The sequence below is a fragment of the Vidua chalybeata genome, chromosome 4 (assembly GCF_026979565.1).
Source record: "Vidua chalybeata isolate OUT-0048 chromosome 4, bVidCha1 merged haplotype, whole genome shotgun sequence".
In the NCBI taxonomy this organism is placed as follows: domain Eukaryota; kingdom Metazoa; phylum Chordata; class Aves; order Passeriformes; family Viduidae; genus Vidua; species Vidua chalybeata.
Window position 1 is genome coordinate 65,591,210 of NC_071533.1, and position 24,626 is coordinate 65,615,835.

General features: G+C 39.7%; 1 protein-coding gene across 4 annotated transcripts in view; it reads left to right on the forward strand.

Annotated features, from left to right (window-relative positions):
• FAM53A (family with sequence similarity 53 member A) overlaps positions 1–21,249 on the forward strand; it is a 70,213-nt gene extending 48,964 nt beyond the window's left edge. For all 4 annotated transcript variants that reach the window (XM_053940928.1, XM_053940929.1, XM_053940927.1 and 1 more), the window contains exon 5: positions 20,055–21,249. In XM_053940928.1, coding sequence (XP_053796903.1) covers positions 20,055–20,378 — 324 coding nt within the window. In that variant the 3' untranslated portion in view covers positions 20,379–21,249. The remainder of the gene's footprint in view (positions 1–20,054) is intronic.
• The last annotated feature ends 3,377 nt before the right edge of the window (positions 21,250–24,626 follow it).

Genomic DNA, 24,626 nt, shown 5'->3' on the forward strand with positions numbered 1-24,626 from the left:
AAAAGCAAGAGGAGCGTTGTCTGTTTTAGAAGAATTACCCAGGAATAGACAGTGCCAAGAAGCCTCTAAAATCTGGGGACTTTTTTGTTATGGTTGAAGGGAGAGAGCAACAGGAAGGTCACTCGGTGCTGGTGGGCAGTCCTCTCATGTGGATTTTGAGTGTTTTTGGAATATATGTGGGGATTTACCAGCATTCAAGTGATCAGGTGTATAAGGTTTTTACTGTGCATTTTGAAGCAAAAGATTAAAGAATTTTTGTTGAATAATAAAATTATTTATGGCAGAAGTTAGTACAGTTACTTTCAGGTGAATCTAAAGAAAATCAGGATTAAAATTAAATTTATTTCAAATCTTGCTAGTTTCTTCATATCCAAATGTTTGGAGTTGTCCAACTTTCTATGCAAGCAGAGATGAAAAAATGATTTATTTTAACATGCTTTCCTTTAGGTCCTGGAGTCTTTGGTTTTCTTTGTTTTTGAATAATTCTCTAAATTGATTCACTTTTATTTATATAAATTAGTAATTTATGTGTAGCAGAAAGAGCTGGTTTCACATTTACTCTTGAGATCAAGATTGAAAGTGTCAGTTTGGAGTGAAAAACACTGCTTGCATTTGGGCAATGCAGGATGAAGTTAGGACTCGTGTTGTTTTGGTATCAGGAGGTGTTGCAGCCTTTTTCTGTAGGTGATTTGCTGTTGTCATGGTTATAGTTTGTCTGCATTGTTCCCAGTGTTGGAGATCCCACCATAGAGTTTGAGGTTGCTTGGCCATGTGAACATATTTGCTGTGTTGTGTATCTGACTTTCAGGAAAATACTTTGATCAGACATCATCTGTCTGGTTTAAAAATGCAATTAAATAGTTCAAATAAATATTTGCATTAGCTAGGAAATAAGGTGGTACCTTGGAGATTAGGTCTGTTGTAATAATTAAATTTTAGAGGCCAAAATAAAGCTCCTGAACAGAAGTTCTTAATTCTGACATGCAGTAGAAGGTAAAAAGGTATTAAATAAAATTTCTAGTGTAAGTCATCAACTGGATAACTAGTAGTTAGGTCCCTTTGTGTTAAGCTTAATTTTGCTATGTCAAAAGATGTATCTTGCTGACGGGATGTTTTTGAAAACCTAGAGTGGCTAAAATGCTCTGACTTCAACAATAAAATGCTAGAAGTGTGAAGAGCTTGTCTTAGCCCAAGCCTTTTGCAGTCTGAGCTGCAGCACCCTGTGTGGAACAGAAGCCTGGGTAGTTTTCCATTAGTTGTTCTTGTTGCAATACTGGTGTGACACACTTCATCCGCCCAACAGCCTTTTTAAAGAATCTTGAACTTGCAGTAGTTAAAAAATAACTTGATTCATTCAGTGCTCTGTGAAATGACTCTGTGAAATCGTTCCATTGATCCAGATGTTTGCTCAACAGCATTTCCATTTTAACTGTCTTCTATGCTTTTGAGAAAATAGCAAATGCATCCTCAGTTCTTAAATGCAACTGTTTCTGCTTGTTTCCAGTACTGCTGAGCAGCCAGCAGTGTGCTGATAACTCAGTTATTAATGTGGCAACCTTTTAAACTTCAACCAAGTGACTAAGTACTCAAGTACTCAAATTAGATATAGAAACTGATAAACTGATGTAAACTAAAGCTATTTCAACAACTACTTTGTCAAGTGTAACTGAAACATTTTAGAGCTAATCTTGGCAGTTCTTTTTTTTTTTTTTTTTTTTTTTTGATCCAAAAGAATATCCTTTCTTATAGGCATTATAAACAAGAATGATTGGGGAAACAAAAATGCAGAGTACTTTGAAAACTGGGAAAGGAGAGAGGATCAACTCATTGAACTTTTCTTTTTGCAGCTGTTTGTACAAATTTGTCTTTCTCTGACCTAGGATTGTTGCTTTCAGCTGCATGAAATGCAGTGTACTCATCTGAACTGCATTTGTTTAATTAAACTGTGCTTTATTAATGCAAGGTATACAGGATGATTTGACAAGGGTTATCTTCAGTCTGTCAAATATGTTTCTCCTGTAGGAGGGAAACACCCTTTGGTTTTAATTTGAAAACAGCAGCAATGTTTTTTCACATGAATTATTTTGCAGTATTACCAAAGGAAGCCTGGACTTTTTTTTTTTCCTAATGATAACGCAAATTTGACAACTTGGTACTTTAGGGGACAAATTGTAGGAAGGCCCCATATATGAGTTGAGGCTTGCCTATGTAGCAGTTACCAAATGAGAAGGGTGTGAGGTGTGAAGGACAATGACTGTTGTAGAATAGCTGAATGCAGACACTCCTCTCTTAGTGTAGTGCCTGTTCCCAGGTCATTCTTTGAAAATGCAAACCCTTAATTTCAGTTTTCCCCTGAAAAAGAAGGGGCATATCTTGGTATTTTGGGGGTTGCAAAAGTGGGCTCTCTTAGTCAGGTGATTTTTTTTTTTTAACATGAAGTATCTCCAGCACAGAAGTGTTTTCATTATGTTGTTTTGGTGGTATAAAATATTGAGCTATATTTTGGAGGCCTGTTGAAAATTTTCAGCATTCACTATTTGCAGTACCCTAGTGTTCCAGGTATCATTGCACAGTGTGCCTTGGTCAGAAATATCAAAGTGTTGAAATTCTACTTGCAGATTTTTTTTTTGGTATGTATTTCATTTCCAAAAGGACACGATGTTCTAGTGCAATAGAATAACATCCTCTGTCTGTCAGTGGAAGGGGAAGGAGAAGTGGTAGGTCTCACTCTTGGGTACATCTTTAGGTCTGCATTAGAACCAAGGCCTGGCTCAGTGTGTCCCTTCTAGGGTCACTGGTGCTTCACTGGGGTCACTGCTCCTGCTGTAGGTTGAGTCTCTTCTCCTTCCACCTTACCCAGGAAGGATGCACATAGCAGGGGGCTGCAATACCACACTTACTAACATTTCTAGCTCCCTGCTGTAGAAACTGCTTTCCCTCAGCCAAGCCTGAATAGTGAAACCAGAAGATATGTAGCCTATGTGGCCCTTTTGCTCATGCAAGAGGTAGACTAATTTGTCACAACTCAAAAATTCAGTATATGATTGCTTGGGCCTCTATAAAGGTTTTATAAATGCAGAGTTTAAAAGAGCCTTTAAGACCAGAGGTTGAACAATTTAAGCTCTGCAAAGATACTGTCCTGCTGGGAAAGGGTTTTGCATATTCCCAGTATTCTTCAGGTGTGGCTTTTGATACTGTATGAGACTTTTTTCCTTTGTCTCGTTATATTTTAACTATCTCAGTTTTCAGTTCTGTTTTATGTTGATCAGCATGTGCTTTGCTTGTCTTCTACACTAATTCACATGACCCGTAAAGATCAGGAGAACTTTGTGGTCTTGGCAGTATTGGAACAAGAATAATGTGGGACCGAAAGTTTTCTGAACCTCAGCTAATGCTGGGTAACTCCATCTCAGCTAGTGTGTTGAAAATTGTCCATTTTAAAAGATGAATGTTACAAAGTTTGAACTAACAGGTTGAAATAAGTGATGTGAAGTAGTGTTATGATGTACAAATAGTATGAAAGATCTTAAAACACATATGACAGGTGCTTGTGGCTTAACTGTCATGTCCTATTTGGTAGAGCTTCAAGGTTACTTGTAACTGCTGTAGTGTGTGCTGAGAGTGGCAGAAATCAGATGTGCTTGAAGCATAGTCAACATAGAGCCTCTCTGAAATTCTTCCGTAGTGCACAAAACCAAAATTGACCCAGAGGCTGAGACTCCTGATGTGCTCCAAACCCCTCAAATATAAACTTTGTGTGGGGTTTTTTTTCACTTCTCTCCTTTCTTCAGTTAGTTAAGAGTTTATTTTTGGTTTTTCTTTTTTTTTTTTTTTTTCTTTTGAGAATCTTATTCTTCATACTTGTTTTAAGGATACTTTCCTGAATAAAAATACAGACTTGAAGGTTTCAGGGATTTCAGAGTGTGCTGTCCTGAAGTGCAATGCACAGGCCATTGTGTTAAACATTTAATATTATTTTGGTTGTGTAACTCTTGTAACTTGAGCCTGTGTTACTACAGAACTAAAAATTTTTTAGTTGAATTTCCAAGGCTTGTTAAAATTGCATGTCCCAGAGCAATAAACTTGCTTTTTTCAATTTTGAAAAGCTCACATAGTTGGCAGGGTAAGGTGTGTTTTCAGGGCATGCAAGTGTGCAGTTGGATTGGTAAAAGGCCCTTAAGCTTGTTAAATAGAAGTACTTTGTCAGGTGAGTAGGAGTGCAATAATGGAATTTATTATGAACAGAAATACTTAACTTTGCAGTGGAGTGTGTTTCACTTCCAGACTCACCTCAGACTTATAACTAAAGTATATATATGCTCCATGTTGAAAAATACTATTCTCTGGTATTCAATTCTAAAAAAAAACTGAATTCTTTTGGCTCTCCTGGGGAGAGGACACCTCCTGGAGAGTTCAAATAACTGTAAGAAGAAATGAGAATTCTCTGTCCTTTCTGTTACTGAGCCTAAGGGTCCTTTAACAGCAGAAAGCATCGATCCTGAGTAGTTAGGTTGTAATTAATAATCTTGAATGGCTTCAGTGTACTGAAAGAATTTCATCTTTTGAAGCACCAATAAACTTAGATGCCCAAATTGTCTGGCTGTTTTCATATCCTTTGGACAGAACCCTGCTTTAAATTCAGCTTATTTTACCTCTGTTCTGTGGTGGTTGACCTCTGCAGGAGGTGTCCTCTCCCTGCAAGAGTGGGCAGCAGAAAGAACTCAGTTTTAAGAGAAATGGGTCCTCAAGCCTATGGAGTGCCTGCATGTCAAGGATAGTGCTTTTGTTGCATCTTGTAGTGATATAATCTGATTCAAAAACAATTTAGGTTAAACTTTAGGGTGTGGTTAATCTGGTAAATATGTTATTCTGTTTGATGGGGGAAGGAGGAGTAATTTGTAATGCATACTTGCAATACCTGAAGTATGTATCCATTTCTTAAATCTTAACATTTAAAGAATTGGAGTCCCACCTTTAGCTTGAGTAAAGTATAACACAAACTCGTTCAGATGGCCTGCAGACATTGGTAGTGGACACAAGCCAGTGTGTGCTTGTGTAAATACAGCCATTGTAGGAAATGGCGAACTGTTGGATATTGTCAGGGAATTTTGTGTACCTATCATGATAAAATGTTTCCACTAGGAGGAACAAAGGTGATACCACTCCAAATCAGGAGGAGTTAATTCTGAATAAGTTAATGTTAGTGACATTGCAGGCTAGTATCGATGTGTTTATTCTGACTAGTGTCTGGAGACAAAGATTTGTTTGTGGCTGCTTACACAGCACAGACACAATTCATTTATATATTAAAAGGCCTTTCTGTACTTTTTTCACTGTGCTCTGCCATTGGAGGCCTTGGCATGGAAACATGTTGCTGAATAATGATCATCATGAGGACTGAAGTAATACTGTTCAAAATGCAAAGTAGTGGTAACAAACTTATTGAGGTTTAAAAAATGCATGTATTGTATGACTTTTTTTAAAGTCACATTTTGTTCAAACTACCTCAGTGCTTTTGGACCTTTATTTTTAAAATTGGAAGTTCAAGACTGATAAGATCAGACATTGCTTATAGATTATTAGCTACTTAAGTAGGGTGAAACACAAATCTAATGGTTCCTGGTTTTTGCCAATATATTATTTGATACAGTTAGAACCAACTGTAGATCAATTTTACATGGGCTTGATATGCAAGAATATTGACAGAGAGGGTTTCAGTGTTGGAGTTGTGGATCCCAGTTTCTCAGATCCCTTAGTCATTGGGGTGGAGGGGAGAGATCCCTGAATGGACTAGGATATAAATGGAGTTTGTACAGATTCTTCTGGCTTGCCACAGTTCCTTTCACTGGCATGCAGCCACCCCACAGATGGAGTTGAGAGTTAATCATGAAGCCCTTTCTTTGTGATCACTGATTTTTAAGGATAGATAACTGTCGTCTTTCCAGAGCCATCTGGTGTGTAAGGGAAGGGTGGATGGGCGGATCCTAGTGAGCCTGATGCTGGATCTTTTTGCCATCATCTTCTCCAGCTGCTTTCTGAGACTGATTCATCTGGCCCTGTAGTACTGTCTGAATGCAGAATCATACTAAATATGCATATGTGCTAGCTAATAAGGTGCCAGCTTTGTAAAAGGAATCAGGTAGGTTACACCTTCCAAATCTTCACAAAAGTGTCTATGTGCAAGCAAGCATCCTTGCCCCCATGGAAGTCGGATGCTTTGCTATAAGGCTTGCAGCAAGCTGCATTTTTGAAGATTTACAGATCCTCTGATTATATTCCTGGTTAATCCACCAGTATTAGTTTGCTCTCATGTTGTAATATATTTGCAGGTTATGCAACAGCCTTAGGGAATTGAACTACAAGTTGTAATCTTAGTTTTTGCTCTTAAACATGCTTGGCAATAAATCTTAAGTTTATTGCAGCAGATACTGTACGTGCTGGCTTTTGTCCATGTGCGTTGTGTGGCCACTCAAAGTACTGCAGACTGATCTTGTCCTTGGAATGGCTTTTATTGAGCTCTCTCAGCTGAGGCAGACTGTCCTGTGAGAGGTGTCCTCTCCAAGCAGCCCTGCTTTGGAGCTTTTTTCCCCTGGAGAGGGACAGAGCACTTGTCACATGAGTGGGGAGCTTTGGCAGATGGGACACAGTGGCTGCTGCTGGGGCTTGTGGAGATGCTTCTCAGCAGGAGCAGACTTCACCATCCTGGCTCTGATCCTGGGAATGGCCTGTCCATATATTGTGCTGCCAAGGAGCCTTTCCATGTACCTGGCAGTTTGTTGTATTTGCTGTTAGAAGTGCTGTGTCCTGTTTCCTCCACTGGGGAATTAAAAAAAAGGCAGTGAAGTGGAAGAAAACATCCCAGGGGCTGCTGGGTGGGCAGCACTGCTGTATTTCCTTCACACTGAAATTATTGTTGCGTAATGCCAGTGCCAAGTGAATGTTATTAATAATACTGTTTGCTTGAAGTTTCAAAGCCCTCAAGACTTTGTTGGAATCCATTATAGTGGTTGTATGTTTCTGGTGTGCATTTGTAGAATTAATTTTGACCTATGTACTACATGCTGGGAGCTTTCTGCTGCACACAGTCTGCTTCCTAGGAATGCTTGACCTGTGCTGGAAGGTCTAGGAAACCAGCTTGCAACCCTTATTGCTGCTGCCCTTTGTAACAAGTAAGAATTCTATGAGCTCATATTTTACTTGACTTTTCTGCCTTGGTCTACAGTAAAATTTCTTAATCTGACACAATTAGCAGTCAAGCTTTTGAATATTTGTGCTATTGTTTGGGTGAAAACAACACTTTAGTGAGCCAGGATGGTAAGATGAATATATTCCTGCTATCAAGTGCATTTCTGAGAACTTAATCTGCATGAAGTACCCAAAGCCTTGCTTCTCTCAGAGTTCAAGGAACCAGCAATCCCTCCATTCTGTCCCTTGTCGTGCTGCAGAGGCCACCAGTGTTGTCACATTCTAAAGGCAGAATATCAATCTAAACTCAGAGGTAATTTGAGGTTTGGGGAGCTTTTGAGTGGGTAACAGCTGCAGCTGGAAACTCATCTCTGAAACAAGGTGCTTGCAGCAGCTGCTTATGATTTCTCTCCCCCTCTAACAGCAGCCTGGCCTGGCAGAATGTACTTGTGATTAAAAAAAAAAAAAAAAAAAAAAATCTGTGTTTAATGAGGGTGAAACTTGGCAACTATGTCTCAGAAAAGCACTGCCAGGAGTTGTGAACCACTTTTCAGATGGCTTAATGCAGTTAATGATCAGTTGTTTCTTTCTAGATAGTAATGTCCTTTGTGTGAAGCACATTGCCCCTTACATTAAAAAAAATCTGCTCAATTCTTTAAAGACAGCATATATAGTGTTACATCAGCCCAAGACTGTCCTTAGTCAGCAGATTTGATTTCCAGAACATGATTAGAAGGATTGCTGCACAATAAATTTTCTTAGTGATCCTAAACTCGTGTTTCAGTTTAGACTCTGTGGATTCTTTTAAATGGGCAAGGAAGAGGGAACTGGATAAACGTGTATGCTCTTGCCTAAGCAAGGGAACAAGCTAGAAAAACAGATGGTGCTAAAAATAGTTTATTACCAAGGTCTAAATATGGCTCTGTGATTCCCCCCCCACTTATAAATAATGCAGCTATAATTCCTGCTAGGTATCAATAAGTATTGAATTAACTCCAAACTGCTGAGTGTTACAGAACCTTTTGGCAGCTTTCCAAGCTTGGTGTTGCCCTTCATTCACAGGATCAAGATTTAATTCCTTAACAGGGGAAACCTGAAGAATTCATCCTCTTTGAATGGAAACATAGACACAGGGAGCTTGAATGAGTGGCTCCAGGCTCAGGCATCCCATTGCAATGGAAGGGGAGCTGTGCTTGATGAGTTTCTGCTAGGTCGCAGCCAGGATGAATCTCCTCCTTTCTTTTCTGCAACGCATGAACAATCAAAGCCTCCTTTTTTATCTATTGTTGCCATGGAGGGCGTCCATTTAAAGTTCAAATTCCAGCAGGCTTGGGAAGAAGGAAAGGAGATAGGAGTAGGCTGGGCTGGGAGATGATAGGCAAGCATCAAAAGTGAGCTGAAGACAAGCCAGCACTTTGTCCTGTGACAGGACAGACCAGGCTGGGGGTACTTGGTTTTGAATGGATGCCTGGAAGTTTTTTGGAGCAGTGAATGAAACACTGCTGAGGTAGCAGGCACAGAGAGCATCTGGCGTTTTGCTTTCTTTGCCTCGGCAGAGTGGCTCACAATGTGAAATTAGGCCCGAAATGGCATTTAATGAAGTGAGCCCTTGTGCTGGAGGTTCCCTGTGCTCTGACAGTGAGGGAGTATAAGCCCTGAGGAGAGTGAAGAAAAGGAAATCTCATTAAGGATGGAGGTTTTCCCCCCTCTTTTGTGAATGGATTCTGTAACAAATGTCTTGCAGATCCCCAGAGCTGCTCATCGCTGTGCTGCTCTGCCATACCTGCAGTCAGCTCTGCATGTATGTTTATGGTGCTTTCCTGTAAGCAATGTGCTGAGAAGAAGAGGAGGCAGCTCAATATCTGCTGCAGACTTTCTTGCAAGTTCCTGTATGTACAATAAGTATTTGTTGCTGAAAGAGCTAATGAGTACCAGACCAGCTGCATTTGACATTATGAGAAAAGAAAGAGGCCATCTATTGACTCCCATGCCAGGTTTCAGCCAGCTGTGGATATTTCTTTGTTTAATTATTACTTATCCCATCAGAAAATTGGATTATGGTAAAATGATTGCTGATGTTTGGAAAACAATAGAATACTGAGTTAAGAGCTATGGTTCAGTGTCAAATATAGAGTACTTATAGTTAATGTGCCTAAGCTGCACCAGAAGGTTTCAGGAGAGGTGAGAGCGCTTTTATCAGGTTTTATTATCTGGGTTTTGGCAGGTGGAAGAAGATTAAGTTATTTTTTTCCCGTGCTCTAAATTGCAAGAGATGATGGCTAGCAGAAGTGTTGAGTAGTGTTTAATCATTGATATGGAAACTTTTTCCAGATTTTTTGGCAAAAAATAAAATCCCACTGTAATTTGTAAAATTTATTAGAAAAAGAAGTTGTACATCTTTGAATTTAACTCAGGGCAATTCAGGGAGAGGTTTCTTTAAATATTTACTATTTTTGTAATAACATGTTAATCAAATTAATAGATTAGTACATTTTTGTGCTACTTGAATGCAAGGACTTAACTCTGACACGAGACTTTGTTCTTCCATACTCTGTTAACTGTTGTGAAACTTCCCTTGCTTTTTGACAGTCACTTTCTGACTTGATGCATCATCATCTAAAAGAGACTTTAAACCAAGTTGCTTCATCTGAGGCTTTTTTCTGCAGAGAAATTTATTAAAATCATTTGGAAAAGTCTTAAACTTAACTGTCACTCAGTCTTTTGTTAGACTTGCATTGCATTGATAAATTCCTGCTGCATGTATGCACTGGTGCATAGCTGTGATAAAAGCAGAACAGATATCTCAAATCTCTGAAAATGAACTGATGGGAATTTCTCTACATAACTTAGTGATGTCAACTTTTCCATTAGGATGGGAAATATTGACTTGTTACGTGTTTTTTCAAGTGCATAAAAATTGAAGAGAAGTTTGTTCTGTTACGTTGCTGTTAGATGCAACTTCTAATGGAATATAGTTAATAAGGAGATGTTTTCTGCATAAGTGATCTGGGAGGTGATTCTTTAGTGTTAAGGTGAACTGCAGATAATCAAATAGCTCATCTGTTTCTATATTTGAAAGTACTCATTTGTTTTTATTCTAATGACATGTGCTTTGCAATAAAACTTCAGTATTAGCAGAAAAGGAATTTCAAATAAATGAGACTTCTGATGAGTTTCCTGATTTCAGTTTTCATTGTATTAGTAACCATGTGGCTAAAATTCAAAAGGTCTTTATGGTATGCTAGGAAGTTTGCAAGCTGGGGTAGCATAAACAGATCCTCATCCTTAAAACAAAGCACATGTTGCAATTGAATGTACAGGTTTTTTTGTATGTTGCAGCTTTTTCATGCAAAATCTGGGTTTACTACCCAATAGAGGAAAACTGAGGCTATGCAGTGAGAGGTTGAGCTCAGTTTTAGTGTTACCTCAATGTTTTGGGAATATGAGTGTTAACTCTGCCTTACACAAGTTGTGTATACTTTGCTTCTCCTCTGACTTGGTATGATGTGTTTTAAAACATTTATTACACTGAAGGATGATAAAGGACCACATATATGGTTTCCTGAATTTTTAAAAAAAACATACTGAGCATCAACTGCTGACATGTTGTCAGCTTTGGTATTTGAACCAATAAACAAACTTGTCTTGAATTTTATTTATCAAACAGAAGTTTTAGTACAAGTTGACTAAGGATTAAAAATATATAGCAGTCTTGTCACTTAATGTCAGGATCGCTTCCTGGAGCACGTTATTTCTAAAATGTTCAAATAGTCCAAAATCAGATACTGAGCTAGGAAAATGCAGTCATTGCACCATTCACCTTCAGTCTCTGGTACTAATTCTTAAACTCATTGTGTCCAATTTAACTTGTCCCTGGAAATAATTAGTGGTAAAGGTCCACCTACAGTTTGAATTAACGCTCCTGGAAGAGTTTACTGTTAAATTGTGGGTTTTGCATTGAGCTGAGCAAAAGATTCATAGCAGCATCTGTGCTTTGTCTGTGCCCGTGTGTCCCTCTGTGCACTTGCATAGCAAGATCATAGAGCTTTGTTTTGGACAAGTATTTCTGTAGTGAAAAATTGGTTTGAAGAAGAGGGAAGTGTTCCCAAGCTGATGGGGTAGTTTTCCCCTTTTTCCCCCCATCCCCCCTCCCCTGGCAGAAGTGAACTTTATGGCCCAATTATAGAATCCCTTAAAATGCTAGTTATGATGGAGTTCCAACATAATGCAATAATATAGGTGAGTCTGACATCTGTCAGTAACTAATGAGGGCAGCATTGGAATCAGGATTTGGGGTTTACTTCTCTAATTTCTCCTAAGTTTGACCCATCACATCAACTTGATATTAGACCTGTGGATAAAAACAAAATGAAAAGAGAACATGCAGGAATTTTAAGAGAAGTTGGTACGTGGATGTACGCTGCAGCAATCGGTGCATATGTGATTCAGTTGTTAAAGTAATTGTTTGCAGCTCATAGCAAAGTCATGAAGGAATAAGACCTTGGCTAAACTTCTCAGGAATAGAACTTCTCTATAAAAATAGATGACACATAAATGGCAGGAAATGAAGCCAATATGGTCATGTTTTGAAGCCACAAAGGTCAAATCCTGTCCTGTGTTACTCCAGTGCATAATCAGTCAACTTAAACCTTGTTACTTGAGAGTTTGGCATGGCAAAGCAAACTTTGAAATGTCACTTTTTATTTGGAGTTTTGTGGAAGCACAGGTAGAGCTTTTTCTCTTCGTGTCTAAATGTACCTAGTTAGAAACTGAGAAACTTACTAAAACTCCTATGATTGGAGGTGACTTTTTTGTTTACGTTGTTTTAGTGCTGATTGTAGTCCGTTAATTCTTCTGTCAGAGGAATAATACATCAGAAGGCTTTGACTACCCAGGGTGGTCTTTGTTTTTGGATCCTGAATGCTGAACACTGAGAGATGGTACTGCAAGCAATCACAGTCTTGTTAAGCAGTTTTCTTGTGCTGCTCCTTTTGTGCCTGTGTTTCTGTTTGGGGATGTGTGTGTCGCTCATGTTAATGATGTGTGTGTGCCTTCTTATTTCCATACTAAAACGTGGAAAAATAGATGCATCTTTCATCTGTATTAGTTACATTTGGTTTAACTAAGTCTTCATTAAATTATTTTGTCCTATTACTACGGAAGATGGTAATACACAGTTTAAGTTGTTCCTTGCTTCTGCAGCCTGCTTTCTTTCTGAAAAGAAAGGTAATAGTTCTTGAATAGGAAAAGAGGGAACAACTCAGGCAAAGCATGAATCACTTTTGCTAGGAGAGAGCATGTGCTCACATTGTTTCCCTCTGTGTCCTTCTTCTACAAAACCAGATGTGTTTATCATCCCTGTATGCACACAAGTGGTGCAGCTGTTTGTTCATCACACCATTGCTCATTAGTCTGTTGGTTGATTGGATTTGCCAGACCAAAGCCTCTGGAGCTTATGCGGCTCAAGTAGAGGCCCAATTCCATGTTGTCCAGCTCTTCAGTCTGTCCATAAGGTAAATAAATTCACTATCCATAATAGAGATGTGCTTAGGGTCAAGCAGTGAGTAGTAAAATAATCTGGATAAAGGTGTGCAAAGACAGTGGTTTACCTTAAGGCAGAATTTCTGTGGTACTGCAGAGACCCCTGACTGCAGCTGCTGCTGAAGCAAGACCAGAGCAAGAACCCATCATCCAGGCCCTTTCCCTACTCTTTCAGTGCCCTTTGAAATAACTTTTTTTTCTGTGGTGCTTCTTTGTCTTTGAAGAAAGCTCTGTTTTAATGCATGGGTGCATTTCAGATGAGCACTGCTGCTGTATCTAGGAATTGTCCTATTTGGCTTCTCCTTCTCCCTGGCCCAAGCCCTGTACTGTATTATGCAGCTGAACAAAGCAATGCCACTGTGTTCCCCTTTGGCACTGTATTGATTATTAGTCACTTCAGAAGAGTTAAATCCTCTGTGTGAGCCCCCTCTGTTGTAGCTAATGGCATAATTCATAGCATCTGTAGGTGCCTGCTGGACTGCTCCTAAGAATAGATGAAACTTTCTCTGCTTAATTACATGCAGGTGAAATAGGTAGGCCTGATGTTTGTGGAGTGCAATTCCACATTCTTACAATAAAAGCTTACATGATTTATACTTGCTCAGACAGGGAACGTAAAAGGTTGCAGTTCACAAATACACTGAATTAGAAAATGTAAGAGGCTAACATCTTGATTAAAATTCCATACTGTATACTTTTAAAAATGTGGTTTAATGTTGGTTTGGGCTTTATAAAAGGGAAAATTGCTATATATGTTCACCCTCTCCATGTTAGCACTAGTGTTGAATCATATTCTTGACTGTATTACATTAAGTACTGCATTAACTTGCTTAGCTTTCAATTTGTCTTTAAAAGCAAACAAAAGTTAACCCCTGAGATGAATGGTCCTGAACTTGTGGAAGTTGCTAAACACCAGCACTGAGTTTCCTGCACTAAATTGCCCCATCTGACCAAAGTTTAATTTTTAAAGGAATAACTACAAAATTACAGTAGTGGTTTGGCTGCTTAAATTCAGTTTAAACACATTTAGGCTGACAAACTTTTCTTTAATCTGCTTAAATTCCTTAGTTTCTTATGTTACTTAATGTTGGGACTTCTCTGAGTGCATGTACTCTGTGAGCTATGAGAGGGGCGAGCTGATAGCTCTGAGGGGGGCTGGGGAATGCTCTGAGTTGTTCAGATCATCTTTGCAAACCACTAAAAGGAAAAGATGCTTTGTTGGAGGGGATGTTTAGTTTGAGTGTGAAATTTACTATTGTATGTGCAGTGCTCATGATGGATGATTTCTAAGTCTGAGTTTGGGGCAAGGGGGAGTAGGTATTTGGACTGAACTCAATCCATGCTATTTGTAATCCCTGATGTATTTGGGATCTGCCATGCCTCCAGCTTGTCTGTTTGGATTGTGGTGTGATAGCAGTGATGTTAACTGGGTCCTACAAGTTTCTAGCTAGGTGAGAAGGCTGCTTTACAGCTCTGAAGGCTGCAGTGCCTAAGAGCCCCCACCAGTGCTGGGGGCCCTGTGTGGGTGCAGTGATGTTCAGTCAGGGAACTGGACCCCGATTTCCCCTCCTGCTCCCCAGGCTTTGTGCATTTTTTTTTTTTTTTTTTTTCACTTGGAGACTTTAACTGTTCCAGGGGTTTCTCTCAGTTACTTGACACAATGAGCAGCCTTGTATTCTGGTGTATCTGGGCATAATTAGATAAATTCAGCATTTCACATAAGTATTTCTTTATCATACTATTTTTTTCAACTTATAGCACTAAATAGAAAGCCAAATTAAATCACAGGTTCTTGTAGCTTATAAACAAAACTTACAGGGATACTGTGGCACAGTTTAGAATATGAGCATAAATATCTAGGCCAAGAAATAGATCAACTTTCATGGTAGACTACACCAGAAAACTGCACACTTAAATCTAGAACAGTCTGGCTAGTGGGAGATGAAAGCCTGTTACATCATGATGCTGTTTAGCATCTAATGTGAAATGAGTTGATGGCAGTTTCCTTCCCTCCCTGGGCACCTACATCTAAAAAAATTGAAATCATCTTTGAAGATAAAGCAGAGACAAAGCACTGAACAATTGTCATTTCAAGTTGTAGCCATATTGCTGTGCATTGCTGTCAGCTTGTATTGATTTTTAATTGGGTCTTTGGCATTGCAAATAAGAGTTTTACCTTATTTGATGACAAGAATTGCAGCAGTAATTCTTTCTCTGCTGGAAGGAATGGTTATTATAGTTCAGTGTCTAATTACATGGCAGAATGTTAGAGGCTGTTTGCTCTTTCTCATTCATATCCAGTATTCCAGTTCTTTTCTGATTACTAGCTATAGATGATGACATAAACATTGCCTTTTTAATATATAAAAGTACATGTCAAATTTCCTGGAAAATGATGGATAACTGCAGAGCTAAAAAAAAAAGAGAACAGCATCTTTGGTTCCCAAATCAGTTAGAACAGAGACTTGATTTTGCCCATGAAGGTGTCAGGAATTTTCTTGGTATTTGATGGTTTCCACATAATACATAAATAGAAATGTTTTTGTTCCCTACTTGTTTTTTAACCTGGTACAAGAAAAATAATTATGGGTCTTTTGATTTACTTTAAATGCATAAGTTAAAAATCTGCAGTGGTTTTAGACCTGAAGTATTTTCCTAGACACTTGAATTATAAAATCTAATGTATTCTTACACCTTTTATTTTCTTGTTTGAACAGGAAGAGATTCTTTCCCACTTCACTTGGGTGTTTAACTTCTAGTGCATTAGCAAGCCTCAAGCACATAACATCATGGGGACTACTATGTTGTTTTCCTCCTGTCAGCACCACTTTGTACCAGTGAAGCAGCATTTCTACTCAGCTGCAAGCTTCTTGATAGCAAAGGTTATCTGCAAACACTGGAGTGTTCACAAAATGCTCAGTGCAATTCAAGACAGAAAAGTCAGAGTCAAATGTCAAGAGATTTACTCTACAGAAAGATTAATAGTTTGCTACATAAACACAGCATTTTTTTCTTACTATTTTTCAGTTCATGCATAGTAGAAGATGCAGGGATTAGGACTGTGATGGGATATTTTTTAATCTGTACAACAAGTTGACATTTCTAATAGTTTGCAGTAGATATGTTTACTGTACAAATCTCCAATTTGAATTGTCACAGGTGAAGGCATTAATGTAATTAGGTGCATGAAGTGAAAATTTGGTTTACAGGAGGGAGGGACACCCTTCACCTCTGTGTGTGGTTGGGTGTGATGCCAGCCAGGTGGTGGTTTGTTCTATGTGATTGAGACCTGCTCAGCACCAGGCTTTTGTGTCAAGTCTTACAAAGTCCTTCCTCAAGCCTCCCCCTTAGCTTCACTGAATGGAATCTCTTCAGATAACAAATTTGTATCATGGTTGGGCTTTGCTGTTGCTGAAACTCAACTGTGACCTCTTTGGGGACAGGTTGGTGTGAGACACAAAGTCATTGTTCTGTTTGTGGTACTTCTGATCTGAAGTTTAACTATGAGTTACCATCAGTAAAGGCATTTTTTGTGCCAGTCTCACTAATCTACAGGAAACATAATTCAAGGAAGTGAAGAAAGGACCCATGAAGCTCTCAAAGAGAGAAGTGCAGCCCATCTAATTTGCCCCATCTCCATCAACTGGCTAGATACAGGGAAGGAACAAAAAAGCCACATGTTGCTCCATGCTTGGGTTCTGCTACTTCAGTATTTTGCTCTTGGATTCAATGCTGCTGCTCCAGGAAATTCCAGAATGTCCTCATCATGAGGACCACTGCAGCATCCATATATTTCATATTACTGGTAGAGAGACCTTAACAGTCAAGAAATCTTGTGTGCCAGTCTTAAAGTAGCATCTCCTGTGCCATTGCAGGCAAAAGTCTCAGGATGGGACAGGAAGCAAGCCAAATAACCAGTTTGATTAGTCTGATGAAGTCCCTCTCTGCCTAAGCCTGTGCCTTCAGGGACAGCCATCCCGTGGTGATAACTGGTGCTGAGGGCTTGTGGTGGTTTCAGGCTTCCTCTGCTCCTCAGTGTGTGCCAGCTGCTGCAGCTGCACCTCTTCAGAGCAGCTGGATCTTCACCCCCATTCAAAGCCGAGGGGTGGACTTGGAGGAAGATGGGGGCTTGGGGGAGAAGCATGAGAACTGCTACTCCCATTATACACTAGGTTTTCATGCACATAAATGTCTTATTTTTTCCCTTGACTACTGTAGCAAATGCTCTAGTTTTGTTAGTAAAACAAAAACAACCTTTTTATTGCTTCTTATATTTAGAAAGTGATGTATTATAGGTTTCTGAAGTGAAAGTTTAATAAAGAGTACAGACATTAGCTTCCTTTCAAGCTGCTCTGGGCCTTTCTTGTTTTCTTTGTATGGCAAGGGTCTAGAGAGATTTCTTTTATTTCCTTCTCCACCATTGTTTTTGGTACAAAGTTGGGGTTTTTTCCTTAATATTCAGACATTTTATCGCCTCACTTCTTTTAAAACTCTGAGGGGTTTTTTTCCCCTTTTTTTCCATCACACAAAAGAATACTTCTAGCTGATTGAGTTCTATCCATTGCCAACTGTGGACTCTTTTGTCTTGCTAGTCCAGCATCCTTTATAAAATGAAGACCATTGAGCAAGTACTCGCAGGCTCCCCACTGAGCACAATTGTTCTTGAAAGGTGTGGTACTGTACCAGTGTAACATGGAAAGCTGCAGTTCAGAGGGCCTGAATGCATTGCAATTTCTACCTTTTGCTTTGTGAAAGGAGCTGGATTGTGCTGCAAGATAATAAATCCACCTATTTTTAGTTTGGTGAGGTTGTGACAAGTGGGTGAACAAAGAACCAGTTGAATGCACTTGCTGTTGTGTTGAAATCGGCTAAAAGTTCCCATTCAAGTGGTTTCAGCACAGTACAGCTAACAGGCAATTTTCCATTTATGTACACAAACCTTCTAGAAAGACAGCTGTGTGGTTGGATTAATTTCTAGCAGTAAATTGAATAAAAGATATTTTGAAGGGGGACTCAGGAATTCCTTTCTAAAACACTGAAAGCAGAACTTTCAAAGCTTCTCTTTATTTGGTTCCTTTCCCTCCCAGTTCCTACTATAAGTTTAAAGAACTGAAAATATTGTCCCCTATATGGAGAATAGAGCACATCTTGTATTTTTTTCAAAGCAGTGAGGTAGACTTAGGATTAAAATATACTTTAATGTTTTTTAATTTAAAAATATTCTGGTTTGCTTTTAAGCAAATATGAGAGAAATTTGTACCTGTTAGTCATAGAAAGAAAGGTTCTCAAATGTTTCTTCTTGAATAAAATGTGAGCTATACAGAAGCATTTTGAAAAGTGGAATGTATATTATAGTGAAGCTGTTTTCACAGGGGTGTGAAATTTGAAAATAGAAATCTTTTTGATCATGCAAGGTTATTTATCTTGTTGGTGTTAGTCACGTGCAAAACTGGATATGGGCTTTAACCACAGCTAACAAAGACTTTGAATTCCTGCTGACAGAACTATGACCAGCAGTATATTTTTTTTCTGAGATCTCATCTTTGGAGTTACATAAATCAGCTCCTAGATGAGGTCTTGTTTGTCTGTTCAAACAAACTAGATTATCCCTTATAGCTCTTTGTCTGGAAATATGTGACTTGTTAATTAATTGTCTGATATGTGTTGTGAGATATGGAAGCTGTTTGAGCAGGGGAAGAGCAAAACAAAGCTGTGATCAGTAGAGAAATGTGTTTCATTGGTGTGTTAAATGTGGTGCAGGCTCAGGGAATGCTGCTGCAGTGCCTTCCCTATGGAGGGCTACCAGTGATGGGGCCACCATCCCATCCCAGTGCTGCTGGTCACCCTCAGCCTGCCTGTTCTGTGTCTGTGCTCCAAACCTTGAGTGCTCTCCTTTTTGCCTTTACCTGAGCTTTCCCTCCAGTGAACTTTCTGTGTAGACTTGATGTAGGTATGTCCAAGCTCTGTGACCTTGCAGCATGGCAGTGGGATTGTCTGCAAGGGGTTCCCCATGTTGCATCAGCCTAAGGGATCAGGCTAATCCCCTCCCCCTGCTGAGGTGATCCTTGTTTAACCAGCTGTATATAGATAAGGCTAATTCAAATTTCTTCTGAATTTGTGAAGTTGTGTTTAAAAAATACCCAAAGATACTGGTAAGCCCCCTTATGTGGGTGCTGGTGGAGTAGGAGCCATTACACTGTTGTCTGGAAGAGCATCTGGAATACAGCATACTAGGAATGTTGCAATGTTCCTATTTCAAATAAACAAATATGAAATACTTAAGAAATGACAAATTGGGGGAGGAAGCTGGAAATGGGTGTGAAAGTTGGTCCTGTTCCCTGTGGATCTCCTTGTAATACAGTGATTACTGTCTGTGAGACTGGAGCCACTTAACCAGTGAGAGACTGAAAATGAGTGTGACATTATTCTGTCTTGCACCACCTCTCAGAGGAGCCCTGACTATTTCACCTTCCTCTCACTTGGTGCTTGCATGAGGCACAATTTGGAAGTTTCTCACTTGTTAAAATTTAGGTGCTGCTCTCTGTATGTTTGTTTTTTTCTTAAATGCTCTCCCTAGATTCTAGCCAAGGATCCCTTACATCTCCATGAGGAGCTTAGGCATTTTTCCTTTATCTCTGGTACAGAGGTAGCACATTTACTGAGTGTTTTTTTTCGTTTGCTGCCATTGTACAAATAAAGATGAGTCCTCCTCTAGTTTTAATATCCTTTGAATTTAAACAGAATTTCTCCTGAGCTCTTGTTCAGACAGTACCCAGCTGAAAGACAAACTAAGCTGACTCTGGAGCAAGATGCTCCCAGTAGAGGCTTGGGTTTCTTCTGTTTGAGATTACCCAAATGTGCCAGTTGTCCTGGCAGTCTCACCGAGGTGACGCCTGAGGGCTCATTGTCTGCAGGGGAAATTAATTGTTGACCAGGCTGCAGTGCAGCTGTCTGACCTAAATGCTGGTGTCACCAAATGCTCTGCGCTGGATTTGCCAGAAACCCAATACAGCAAACTAGGTGGGTGCCTCTCTTTCTTCATGTAGTTGACCAAGGATGGGTTTTTGGCTCCTCCTGCATAAAAAAGGGGACTGTTTTTCTCACAGATGGGAATCCAGGCAAAATATCCATGCAAAGCTTGACTGTGTAGTAAGTAAATACTATTCTTCCTCTTTCTTCATGCCTCTCATTTTGAGGATTACTTTAAACACGTGGCACTCTTGAGTACATACACTCAAATCATTCAAGAATTTCAAGAATTTATTCTGTTCCTCCTGTCCAGTCATGTTTAATATAGTCATGGTTTCTCTCTTTTTTTTTTATTGCAGACTTTAAAAAATTCCAAAAGTCTTTGCTCCCTTGACTATGAAGATGATGATGATGACACACAAATGAAGACAATTGTGTCATCCCCATGTGACTCAAATGATCTTATGAACATCATCACCCCTGGCTCCAGCCCGATGAAAGAGCAGCTGGATGAAGGGAGGCACCACGGGTCGTGCCAACGTAGCTTCAAAACAAGGGATTATAAGAAAGCAGATGCGGTGTGTGAAAGCGACGAGGACACGAGTGATTGTGAGAGCACTGAAGAAGGAATCTTCCCTCTAGACTGTGGGGACTTGGACCTAGAGCAGATCGAAAACAACTGAGACTCCAAGTTGTGTGCTAGAATCAGAATTGTTCTAAATTAAAATGATAGAGGATTACCTTTGCCATGCATAATCCATGTCCCTGAATCTCTGTATTGCCTATCTTTGGGCCTGTGTTAGAAGAAATGTTTCAGGTGGGGGAAAAACGTGAACCATTGTTACCTGTTTAGTCTATTGGTCAATATGTGGATGACAACAACAACAAAAAAGTAGGAGGTTAAATGTTATTTTGAACATTAAGGAATAATTTTGATTAAAAATTTCCTAACAAATATTTTGCATTTTTATGGCTTTTACAGTTCTGGAGAAAAAGCATCTCTATTTTGAAATGAATTTTCAGAAGGGCATTCTATAAAACTAAATCTGTCTACAGTGATTCTGGTGCGGGTCTATGTTGCTTTTGTTAAAGAGCTTAATGTGAAAAGTGAATTGCATAATGAAATTGGTAATAAATCTTCAGATAGAACTCTTAAATATCTGGTTGACAACTGGTCCAAAATATTTAACTGCCATCTTTGACAGTGTCTGGTTAAAAAACAACTTCATAACATGTACAAATGTTCTTTTCATACATTCAGGACTTTTTTGATCAAAATATGGTAGTGACCTTGAAGGTTAACATTTTTCATTATTTTACTACTTGAATTGTTTTCTAGCCTGAAGCAATGCTAATTTAGGTGGGCTAAAACTGCAAGTAGCTGCCCACCTACTTGGTCATTATGTTTTCTGTGTTTCAAAAGAATGTACAACAAGAGCACTTGAACTTTTAGACAGGGACTTTGTAATGATCAATTCCCCAGGAGGTGATCCCTTCAGCAATACTAGAAGGAAAATAGTCCTTGAATTAAATAAAATGACATTTTGCTTTGCACTTGTGTCTGTTCGTGGATTTTACTGATGAAAAATGTGGTAGATTCTGTAATGGGGCATTTATGTGTGGAATTTGGTGGAGGGGAAGGGCAGATTTCTGGTCATCTGAAACAAAAGTGACATCAGGTTTGTCTGGAGAGCTGCAAAATAACTCATGCTGGATCCCAAAAGTGTCTCAATGATTACATACACTGGAATCATCTCAAGTGTCATGCTGCGCTCATTGCAAACTATTGCAACACATACTTATTTTTTTTAGTTCAGCTACGATAAGGAACTTCTTCAACAAGGGGGAAATTAATCTCAAAATGGTTAAATGGGGTAAGAAAAGGAAACCCAGATAATGGCATTTGAGTCCATCATGTTAGTGTGCTTAAATGAGCCAATTCCTACTGGAACATAAAACCAAAATACAGCAAACACTCAGCTAATGGAATATGATTAAAATATGAAAAAAATATCTTGAGGGATGTGCCAAAGGCTGTGGCAAGGTATGATACAGGACCCAGCCATGTGGTTAGGGTCAGCCTTTCATCATAAAGGGATTGGCCCTTAATTACTGAAGAAGTGCACATAACTCAGACTCGAAACAAAATTTTAAAATTCAGTGAGATGCTCTAAACTTTTTTCTTTTACAGCTCCCACTGCAAGTGGCAGTGGTCTGTGCTATTGATACCGGCATCTGTGCGTAGTAAGGTGCAAGAACACTGCAGAGACTTGCCAGGTTCTTGGTGTGTTCCTGCATATTGTGTGGGAGCAGTGAAGCTGTTCTCTGTTCATGAAAATCATTCTCCTTTTTCTAGATGAATAAATAAAGGAGTTGCTGTTGGAGCAAAGATTGATTTCCTTCAGAAGCTCCTGTTGGGAATGTTTCACCCTACAGATGGTTGCTGTGGGGCAGCACAGAGCAGACAGGTGCTGGCACATCCAGCCATTTGGAATAATCCTGTGTGATGGAGGATCACTGCTCCTGGTGCTTCCTCCAGAAACAGCCAGTGAGGTACAGCCAGTTCCCCTCACTGTGGATGGGAAAAGTGCTGCAGTGTGGTGGTGAGACACTGGATAATGGAACAGCCCAGCTCACTCCTGGACTGCAGTTGCTGGCTGCAGAACTTCTTTTCCTCTCTGAGTGCTCTTAATTGAGCAATAGAGGTAAGTAAAAGTGAATCAGCTTTAATGCAGGATTGTAGTAAAGGCCAATCGTACAACTGGGATCACTTAAAAGCTAATTTACCTATTTGAAAGCACTAGTTAAAAGTGTAATGGCATGGAATGAGCAAGCTAATGTGGCAATCCATTTAGCTCTTCCTCCCCCAAGGAAGACAAGCTTCTGGAAGAAGTAAAATAAGAAAATGCCTCAGAGGACACAGATAGAAGGAGGTTAAGATGTGCACTGTCAGTGAAAAAATAACAAGAGCTGAAGCTATCAATAAGATGGTGATAAAGCAAAGGCAAGGGTAGACAACCACATAATATTTGTTCTAGCTTTGAAATACAGCCTCCTGTGGTGTTGATGAATTGCTTTTGTAGGTGTGCTGTTTTCAGTCAACACAAAGCCACATTCCTACCCCATCCTTAGAGTAGGAAGGGGTTTCCCAAGGGAAGTTAGAGATACATTTGCTCATGGTAACATAGGACTCAGTCTCCTGCTAAGCCAGCTGTTAAAACTCTAAATAGCCCTTTCATGGAAGCAAACAGAAAGGAGTGGATTTGGATACTGAAGAATGAATTTCATGACAGTAGGAAGTAGTAATTATCTAGTTTAGGCTTGTCTTAGTCGGTGACAGGAAAATAAGCAGTTGAACAGCTGTGCAGTGACACTGGCAAATGAAGAAATCTGCTGGAAGGAATCTGTGCACTTTGTCTGCACATTCCAGTGTAATCCCCCATGAGAACCAACAGCAAAAGAAATTGTTGGTTGAAACTTCCTTCAGATGGGGCAGGCTTGGACTTTCATCCACCCCATGAGATCAGAAGTGCTGCTCTAAAACAAAATCACAGATGATGAATATGGCACCTTTGTACTTGCTTGTAGGATGGTGTAGGGGCTGTTGGGCAAACAGAGGATGGTTTGCAAGAAGGAAAAGTGGTTTCAGAGACTGAATTGTGCTTGGAAGCAGCTGAGTGGGCTGTAAGCAGCTCTGCTCTGGGAGTGGTTTCCTTCCATCTTGCACCCAGTGTCAGAACGGAAGGCTGTGTTGCGTGGGGCTGAGGGAGTTGCTCTAGGTCACTTATCTTTCATTTTTATTACAACCTGGATAACAAAGTAGTATGCACGTTAAATCTACAGTCAACAGGAAACTGGAAAGATGTGAAAGATAAGATAGCATTAGAATTCAAAATAATCTTGTAGAAGTAGTTGCAGCAGGGAGGAGATGGTGGGGAAAGACAAGATCCTTTTTAGCAAGGTACTAAATTTAGGTAGGGTAAAACAACTGCACAAATTAAGAGTTGTGACAGCTTGTAAGCACTGTTTCAGATAAAGCTGGTCCTACTGGTGGTAGAAAAGCTTCAGGCTGGGGTTCACAAATGGTAGTGCATTTAGTGAGATTCAACATAATCCTGTACTTTAGAGGTGCAACTCGAGACACTGCACATAGGGCAGGAAATGGCAGTGGAGAGTGGTGTGATTGATACCTTGAAAATGTGGGAAAAGGCACTTGTGAGGATGAAATGGACTGAGCTTGGAATCCTATGGTAGATGGGGCTTAAATTGTAGCTAGGATGAATGGTAGTTTCTTCTAAGGCTAAATAATAAAAAAAAAAGGGTAGGGAGTCACTGAACAGATGTGTGGGGAGCCAGTAGTAGCTGTTCCATAAGTGGAGATCTGTTAAGAGCAAGCATCTGTCAGCAGCAATAGCTGTGTTACAGCTTGCTTAGGGGCAGGGGACATGGCTGGCTGACTTTCCACAGTCCTTTTCCTCTGGATCCTGTCCTGTTTTCCTCTGGATCTGTGCAGCATGCATCTCCAAGCAAGCCTTGATGTTTCAAGGTAAATAACTGCTGGAGGAAGAGCAGCTGAAAATAAGGTGGCAAGGAGAGCACTCTGGAGCAGAAAGGAAGTAGCTCCCATGCATGCAGCTGGGATCTGTGGATCCTGCTCAGTGCTGACATTGTTAGAACATAGGCCTTCTATGGTGTAATGTTGGGCTAAATCATCTCTCAGAAAAACATAAATATTTATTTTTGTGTATGCAGGTCCATTCTGAGGGGTGGTGCCTAGTGAATTTACCTTTGCTTTCAAATCATGGGTGAAGTTGCTGCTTACCTGTTGGTGCAAAGATGGCCTCTGCAATTCCTCTGGAAACCCACAGGTTTGTTGGAAAGCCCTCAATGGAGTTTGGCAGATGCCAGAATAATTTTTCTCAATCTGTTCA